The sequence below is a fragment of the Triplophysa dalaica genome, chromosome 10, assembly GCF_015846415.1.
Source record: "Triplophysa dalaica isolate WHDGS20190420 chromosome 10, ASM1584641v1, whole genome shotgun sequence".
Lineage (NCBI taxonomy): Eukaryota > Metazoa > Chordata > Actinopteri > Cypriniformes > Nemacheilidae > Triplophysa > Triplophysa dalaica.
In genome coordinates this window covers 18,459,155-18,468,541 of record NC_079551.1, presented here as the reverse complement: position 1 = coordinate 18,468,541, position 9,387 = coordinate 18,459,155, and the positions used below count along the sequence as shown (strand labels likewise).

The 9,387-nt window shown below is 38.4% G+C and overlaps 1 protein-coding gene across 3 annotated transcripts; it reads left to right on the top strand.

Moving 5' to 3' along the window:
- Positions 1-1,002: 1,002 nt before the first annotated feature.
- LOC130430790 (type-2 ice-structuring protein-like) lies at positions 1,003-6,927 on the top strand. 3 transcript variants are annotated; one of them, XM_056759944.1, is made up of 8 exons: positions 1,003-1,098; positions 1,202-1,269; positions 5,547-5,626; positions 5,730-5,797; positions 6,045-6,130; positions 6,221-6,343; positions 6,436-6,544; positions 6,755-6,927. In XM_056759944.1, exons 4-8 carry the CDS (start codon positions 5,737-5,739, stop codon positions 6,823-6,825), a joined length of 450 nt encoding a protein of 149 aa, XP_056615922.1. In that variant the 5' UTR covers positions 1,003-1,098; positions 1,202-1,269; positions 5,547-5,626; positions 5,730-5,736; the 3' UTR covers positions 6,826-6,927. The 3 variants fall into 3 exon arrangements, with proteins under 3 accessions (XP_056615922.1, XP_056615921.1, XP_056615920.1); XM_056759943.1 differs by having other exon boundaries at positions 5,544-5,626; XM_056759942.1 differs by lacking the exons at positions 1,003-1,098; positions 1,202-1,269 and adding an exon at positions 1,615-2,160 and having other exon boundaries at positions 2,246-5,626.
- Positions 6,928-9,387: the final 2,460 nt, after the last annotated feature.

Genomic DNA, 9,387 nt, shown 5'->3' with positions numbered 1-9,387 from the left:
TGGACTTGCCTATATTTATGTTGTGTCCGAATACGACTACTTACCTACTAAGTAGTAGGAGAAAACAACACTTGAACAGAGGATAATGTCCGAATCGTCAGAATTCATAAAATAGGTGATGACTTCCCGGATGTTTGACTGGTTAAACCCAGATTCTGAAGCACTCAGTGACGGATATTTGAGATACTTATATATTCCATGAGCCCACGGGACAGAATCCATTTATGTATTTTGCAGACACTGTTTTCAAAAGCGACTTACATTACATTAACCTATACATTTATACATCAGTATGTGCAATCCCCTGAGATCGAGCCCACAACATTGGGTTGCAATGCAACGCTCTTACAACTGAGCTAAAGGAAAGTTGAATACCACGCAAAGCCCACAAAACAGTTTCATCCGACTTTCAAGTACAATTAAACACGTTGTTAATTATTGTAAAGCTAATGTAATAGTAACAGTGACCTTGTTTTGTTATTAAATTGACCGTGTTTTATATTGTGTATAGTTTTAATTTATTTGAATTTAAATACGAAGCATTAATATTGAGCTTATTTTCAGCAGTTTATTCACGCTTGTGTTTTATATGTATATTTCCCCTTAACAATGTTATTCCTTTTAATTGTTTACTTTTATCAAAAGCATATATCCCTACAAGTTAAAATGAAAATACATGAAAATCAAAAGCTCTGAATGTGCTGTACTTGAAGAACATGGAAAGCTTTTTTCCATCTGCTGTTTACTTGTACAAAACCCATGTTATGTTGTTAATGTAACCTGTCTCTCATTAAAATACTTGTACAAACAGTTGGCTACAAAATAATAACAGGCAACTTAGCATATGTGTTGAGTCAATGATAACAGCCAATGTGTGAAGTCAATGATAAAAGCCAATCAAGTCCAGTATCTAACTATCTATAACACTATGAGTACCTCCCAAAATTCCAAGTAAGTGTTTTGTAGAACATACATTCTTATAAAACACGTCATTTTACTCTGTTTACATATCAAGAAGAAAATGGTATAAAATTGGGATTCTGTATACAGCTTCATTCAATCCTCATTAAAGTTCTGAAAGCAAGAATAAAAAAAGCGGTGAGTTTAAACCACTGACCTTGTGTAGCTTTTGTCTTTAATATAAACTTTTAAATAGTCTGCATTTGAGTTCAGATGTGTCACTTTTGTTATTCATTTTCAGATTTATCATGGCAGTGATGAGAGGTCTTGTGCTTCTATTCTTGGTATTTTCTGTGGAGAATGCAGCAGGTAACAAACACATTTATTTATTAATGCAATTACAAAGTATAAACAAATTCTGACAGACTGACAGATGTGCTCTTAATGTGATAACAGGAAATATGTGACATGAATCAATATTTTCATGATTAGAAGAGATTTTACAGTCTGAAGCATAAATCACAGACAGATAAAAAGAAAGAGCTTGTGTTGTACTATTCTCAGATTTTCAATTCAGCAGATCAGAACAGCACTCAAACAACACAATTTTTGCACAAGCACTAAAACTAAAAACTCTTCATGACTAGCATTAGTCGTTATGCTTTTTTGGCTAAAGATTTCAGGCTTTCCATCATAGCTTCCCAATTTCAACAGATTGACCAATCAGACAAGGTTTAAGGAATTCCAGCCAATCAAATTACAGAGGCCAAGAAGCAGTTCAGCCAAAAAAAACTTAAAGCAGTCTGCAGGCAGGCGCTAAAGGCAGTGACTGTGTAGTGAGATGTCAGAAGGCAAACAACGGTTTTACAATTAAAAATGCTAAATGCTAAGATTTCAGACATCCAAATTTATAGAAATACAGGCTGATGGTCGACCAGTTTCTCCATACTTATACTTGTCAGGGAGCTGGCTCTTATTGATCCTGGCCAGGCCATCTGTGAGCTGCTTCCTCACTGTTTCCCCCATCTGCCTATCTGAGAGGTCTGGTGTGTGGGTTCGACCCAGGCTGCAGACTGGTTGATTTACCAGCAATGGATTTCCTCACCACCTGCGACAAAGATGGTATTGTCACTTCTAATCCCTTTCCTGAGGGACAGGTTGTGTGTTTTGGCGGGTTTGATCTTCATCCTCGCTCACCACACCATCTCGTCAAACCTCTTCAGCAGTCTTGTTGTACATGTTCCTGTCTGGAGAATTGTGGTAATGTCATCCATATAGCCTCTCACTGATGGTAGCCTTTGGTCTGATGGTAGTTTACTTCAACCATCACCCTTCCCCCCATCAGGATAACCTCAAAGGCTGCAACAAACAGGATGGGAGTGATCGAATATCCCATGGCAATGCCTTCTTCCAGCTGTTGCCAGCCTGTCTTGAAGTCCTGATGGGATGCAACTCTTCTTGATTTCTTCAAAGTACTTGGTCACCAGGGCACGAATGGTGACAGGGATCCAGCCACACCACATGCAGGTCACATCTCTCTCTTTTTGATCTCTGGATCTGCTCTCATATGACTGCAGAGTGTTCCACGCTACCTGGGAAGCCAGGCACGCCTGCCTTCTGGCAGCTAGTGTCGATGAACCCATTGCTTAGGAGGTAGGTGGTCAACCTCTTGGCCAGGATGTAGAAGAAAATCTTGCCCTCAACATACAGGAGTACGATGCTTCTGAACTGGCTAGTGGTGGTGGAGTTTGTTTCATTCAGGATGAACACTGTAACAGCTCGTAGCCACTCTGAAGGGATAACCTTGTTCCTCCAGGCCACTCTCAGGAGGTTCCACAGATATTTTAGATTAGATTAGATTCAACTTTATTGTCATTACACATATACAAGTACAGTGTATCGAAATGTAGTTTAGGTCTAACCAGAAGTACAATTAGCAAGTGCAGGATATACAGTTTGAATAAATACTGAATACAATATCAGGAAAATAGTATACAATGGGCATGTGCTATGAAAATACTTTACAGAAGGAATGTTCTATGACAAAATGACAGTCGGTATGTACTATGGGCAATATATACAGAAGGCTATATACTGTGAACATTAATGTACAGGTGGTTATGAACAGATAACAATTTAGACTATACAGTAGTGCAAGTGAATCAAGTGTGCATTAATTATAGATATTAGCAATTAAAGTTGCAGTGCAGTAGATAAGTTAATGCAGTTATTAAAGTTCTACCAGAAAGACTCAGGAAAAATAGAACGATAAATAATATTTATTAAACATATGTTAAAGATCTTGGGACCCTGACCTGGTGGTGGTGGTGGGGAGGATGGAGGTTTCACTCATGCGTTAGTTTCTGCGAAGAAAGGGGAGGGTGAGTACCATCCTTTTATACTACAAGCTTAGGGATGATAGGTTAACCGGTAATTGATTATGATGTGAGGAGTCTTTCTGATAGAACTTGCGCGGAAGCTTACATTTACGGTGCAGTATGAATGAAGTTATTAAGGTTACAGTGCAGTAGATGAGTTAATGCAGTTATTGAAGTTATAGTGCAATAGATGAGTAGATGCAGTTAATAGAGTTACAGTGCAGTAGATGAGGTAAAGCAGTTATGAAGGTTACAATGCAGTAGATGAGGTAATGCAGTTATGAAGGTTACAATGCAGTAGATGAGGTAATGCAGTTATAAAGGTTACAATGCAGTAGATGAGGTAAAGCAGTTATGAAGGTTACAATGCAGTAGATGAGGTAATGCAGTTATGAAGGTTACAATGCAGTAGATGAGGTAATGCAGTTATGAAGGTTACAATGCAGTAGATGATGTAATGCAGTTATAAAGGTTACAGTGCAGTAGATGAGGTAATGCAGTTATGAAGGTTACAATGCAGTAGATGAGGTAATGCAGTTATGAGAGTAGTCCATTAGTGCAAATGAGCATTCAGTGTAATATTCCTGGTGTGCAAGTGAGCAGAATAGAGTGCAAATTATGCTATGTGTGTGTAAACAGTCCGGTAGAGCAGATACATGAAGTACTGGTGTGTACAGTTCAGTCATGCATGCAGCCCAAACGATCATTTGTTCATTTTGGCGGCAAACGAATGTTTGATGAATCACGCGTAAACCCTGTTGTTAAACGATTTCTTCACATGGATCTGCGCTCATTTCTAAGTTAGATCGATAAATGAGATCCAATGTCATTCCTCTTCAATTTATTAAAATTATCTATATAACGTCATCTTAGATCACTATATGGCATACATGAAATGAGTGAAGGATAAGTTATTTGGTTTCTGGTCAGCACCTTTCCACATGCTTGTACAAACTGTATACAGAAACTAATCTTGTAATGTCAATAGTAACAGCCAATCAAGTCAAACATTCCAGGCAATGTGCTTAGAGGATGTGCTGACCAGCTGGTATGGTGGTTTTTCTATTATAGTGTTGAGTTTTCTTACATAAAATAATATATTTAGTTAGTTATAGGTTTCATGTATTTTTTATTGGGAATCATGTATAAGAATGAGCTCATGAACACCTGCATGAACAACAAGCATCTTATCTTAGTTGCACGGACACCACACATCATTTTTAATAAGGAAGTTTGATTTGTTGCTCTAAACAGTGAGCTCATTTTAACAAAGCTGATGTATGAGTTTGAACATTTGAACATCTGCACACACACCAAATATCTTTGAACACTAAAATGTACTCCCCACACACTTTTGTAAGGAAGTCCAATTAAATCACAACCAAGGACACTTGGTAGCTCATTATCGCTAGACCATGAGCTAATAGAAACATGGTTAAATCATATATCGTCCGAAACCCCCAGGAAAGTGTCAAGATAAAGAGGCACCTGTTTTTGAGGGGCGTACGCAACCATTAAATCCTAATATGGTAGGCCAGAACTATGAACACAGAGGGACTGGATGACGAAAAGGTGATATCATATGAAAACTGATTGGAGGAAGATGATGTCAAGTTAACATGATTGGTTTAAACTGTGATAACAACTTGAAAACAGTGTATAAAAATGAGATGTGTATTCGTTGGGCATCTTCAGATGAACTCTGTATGTCCCTCTTTGACTTGTTCGAGCAAATTAAAGATTGAAACCTTTGAAACTTGGCTCTTTGGTCTTCGTGATTTCTCTCAACATTTGATGATCAAATTTGCCACGACACTGGCAGATGTCATCACTGACATACAGTGTACAGTGTATTTATTTGAATTTAAATACGAAGCATTAATATTGAGCTTATTTCCTTTTAATTGTTTACTTTTATCAAAAGCATATAGCCCTACAAGTTAAAATGAAAATACATAAAAATCAAAAGCTCTGAATGTGCTGTACTTGAAGAACATGGAAAGCTTTTTTTCCATGTGTTGTTTACTTGTACAAAACCCATGTTATGTTGTTAATGTCTCTCATTAAAATGCTTGTACAAACAGTTGGCTACAAAATAATAACAGGCAACTTAGCATATGTGTTGAGTCAATGATAATAGACAATCAATTCCAGTATCTAACTATCTATAACACTATGAGTACCTCCCAAAATTCCAAGTAAGTGTATTGTAGAACATACATTCTTATAAAACACGTCATTTTACTCTGTTGTTTACATGTCAAGAAGAAAAAGGTATAAAAGTGGGATTCTTCATACAGCTTCACTCAATCCTCATTAAAGTTCTGAAAGCAAGAATCCAAAAAGCGGTGAGTTTAAACCACTGACCTTGTGTAGCTTTTGTCTTTAATATTAACTTTTAAATAGTCTGCATTTGAGACCAGATGTGTCACTTTTGTTATTCATTTTCAGATTTATCATGGCAGTAATGAGAGGTCTTGTGCTTCTTTTCTTGGTCTTTTCTGTGGAGAATGCAGCAGGTAACAAACACATTTATTTGTTAATTTAATTACAAAGTATGAACAAATTCTGACAGACTGACAGATGTGCTCTTAATGTGATAACAGGAAATATGTGACATGAATCAATATTTTCATGATTAGAAGAGATTTTACAGTCTGAAGCATAAATCACAGAAAGAAAAAAGAAAGAGCTTTAATAAATAAAACCTTTCTTTAATGTCAGTGTTACAGCGAGTAAATCTCTTATATTTCATGAACTGTATAGCTGAAGACTGTTCATTTGGATGGACACCTTTTGGAGTTGAATGTTTCAAGTTCTTCCCCCAGGGAGTTGACTGGGTCGGAGCAGAGGTACTTTTATATTTTTTTCAAGTATAATTCATTTCTGTATCTAAACTAAAACGGTTTGATTTTGGAATGACTTTAAAAATCTCTCTTTAGAAAAATTGTCAACTCCTTGATGCAAATCTTGCATCTGTGCGCAGTAAAGCACAAAATGAGTTTCTCCTGAGTCTAGTAACTGTTAAGGCACAGGTTTGGATTGGAGGTCATGGAGGTGAAGTGGTAAATATTTCTGATTTACAAACAGTTTTCAGTTTTAACAGACTAATTTGTCAGTTTTTACGTTAATGTTATTGTCTCTTCTCATTCTTTAGGAAGAACAATGGCTGTGGGCTGACGGATCTCCATTTGACTACACCAACTGGTGCAATGAACAACCTGACCATAAAGCATCTGAGCACTGCCTGGAGATAAACTATACAGGTAAGAATTCTATTTTTGTTTTGAGAATCCTGACAATTACCGGGGCTTTAATAATAAAGTTGCTAGTTTTGTTGACACATCTATTGCATAACACATATTGTTTATATTTGTAATATACATATTAAAATGTTGTTGATTCATTTATTGGTTTACATTTCAATATTCTGACAACTATTTATTTAATGTAATTGTTTTAATATCATCCTACAGATAAACGTTGCTGGAAGGATCAAACCTGTACTGCCTCATATGGTTACATTTGTGCTCGAGACCGCAGATGAAAATTCTGCATACAGTACATGTTTGAAAACACCATATCAATTCTAAACTTACATAACTTGAAATATGTCTCAAAACAATAAAAGCATTTCAAAAGCAAATAATCTGAATTGTGGAGTCAAACTTCTTATAATGTAAAATGTTTTTTTATGAAACATTCTCTTGATTCAATAATATGGGTATGGTTTGGCTGAACTATTAAAAGCAGTCGTTTTTCAATGTTTTGTCACAGACTGAGGGTGCGTGTCTGAGTAAAAATGTGATGACAATGTATACAATTACCCCCTGGTTCCCCCGCTAGCTTCGCCTACGCACTCAACATACAGCTGGTCGCTATGGGGACAAAAAGTAATGATATCATGTTAACATTTTTAAACATCCACTCAAAAAAAAAATCTGATCAAAAACCACAAACAACCTGGATATTATGTTTTTAAATGAAACATGGCTAGAAAACAGTTGCAGCGCAACAATCCTCAATTTAACAGCCCCCGTTAACATCTCGGTTATGTAAGTTACCTTTTTTCCATGATGAAGGGAACGAGACGTTGTGTCGAAGGGACAGATGGGTTTTCACTTGAGACACTCATCTTCTGACTAGTTATGAAAAGGCAAATGACATTGGTGAAAACTCCTCCCACATTTTATTATGTCATGCACATAATGAATATTTATTCTGCGAAAGACCACTTAAACATGTAAACGCTGGTCCAGAATACACTTTCGGGGTTTTTTCTATTAATTTTAGTTTCAAATCTTACATAATTATTGATTCGGTTATGAATGCTCTGTTGGGTGTCTATACATTTGCGGAGTGTTAAAAACTGAAACAGGAAGTAGTTCTCAACCAGCATTGCATCAGGGTTATATATGTTTTCCGTATATAATGTATCTGATCATCTCTGTATTTTCTTTGATATATCAATCAGTCCGGCCACTGAAGACAGATCCGTCTCTATAAAAAAAAGATTCATAAATGAGAACACCAGTGAGCTATTTATGAATGCTATGTCTTTGTCACCGAGTATATCTGCAGACTCGATGGATGTTCTCCTCGATAGCTTTAATGCAAAAGTAAAAAATGCTATTGATGCCATTGCTCCAGTAAAGGTCAAGGCGATAACTGGCAGGCGTAAAGCACCCTGGAGAAACACACCAGAAGTACAAAGCATGAAAAGAACATGCAAAAAGGTGAGCGTATGTGGCGAAAAACCAAACTTGAAATTCACTACAACATCTATAAAGACAGTCAGTATGCCTTCAATGTTGCCTTAGGCAAAGCTAGACAAACTTTTTTCACTAACATTATAAACTCCAAAATAAATAACACTCGCACCCTTTTTGCTTCTGTAGAGAGACTAACAAATCCCCCAAGTCAAGTTCCAAGGGAAATGCTGTCTGATGACAAATGCAATGAGTTTGCAACTTTTTTCCTTCAAAAGATCAGTAATATCAGAATGGAATTTGCCAATGCATTGATGAAATTAACAGCTGGATGTGTCAAAACTTCCTTCAGTTAAATAAAAACAAAACTGAAGTCATTGTTTTTGTTAACAAGGATGAAACGTCTTGGTTACGTATGTAACCTCAGTTCCCTGATGGAGGGAACGAGACGTTGTGTCGAGAACGACAGATGGGGGTTCGCCCTTGAGAACCAATCAACTCTGACTACTATAGAAAAGGCCAATGAAATTTGGCGAATGAAATTTGCATGCCGGGCTCCGCCCCCGGATATCCGGTATAAAAGGAAGCCGGCGTGCATCATTCACTTACCTTTTGTTCTGAAGAGCCTGAGAGCCTCTCACGACTGCAGCAGAATACGATACGTGTTTGTGGCATAAGGGACACAACGTCTCGTTCCCTCCATCAGGGAACTGAGGTTACATACGTAACCAAGACGTTCCCTTTCTGTCGGTCTCTCGACGTTGTGTCGAGAACGACAGATGGGGTTGCCTATGGAAAATGCCACAACGCTGTATCGCGTCACAATCTCTAGCGAAGCGACGGTAACAAGCCTGGGCGTGTCAGCTCGATGCTTTCGCGAAACTGTAACCTTCCAGTATGGTGGTCGGGGGGTTCCAGACCTTTCTTGGAGAAAGATGGGTACAGCCCTGACCGGTAACCTTTCACGGACGGGGCCTTAGCTCTCTACTGGCGAGAGGCCGTCCGGCTCGGGTTTACACTGGGTGAGCGCAACTCTTAATCAGAGAAGCTCTGCAGAGGCCACCTCCTACCCGTGGGGAGGAATATGGTGGATAAGGTATGGTCTCGTCCTTGGAGGAGAACGCATGGAACGTGCGGACTGAGTAGTTAACCGCGGGGTGGAGGTCCACCCGGGGAAGTTCATGGGTTACCAGGAGTGGGAACCATTCTCATGAGGATACATCAGACGGAACAGCCCACGGAGGGGGTGTTACAGACGTCCGGTAGCACTAGGTCCGGTTAGAGCTATCTGTGATAGCTCACATGGTATCCCGGCCTAAGGGGGAAGGCTGCTCTGCCCAGCCATCCGCCAGGGTGTGCTCGTTTAGTGATGGATGGAATACCTGTTCTTAACCAGTGTT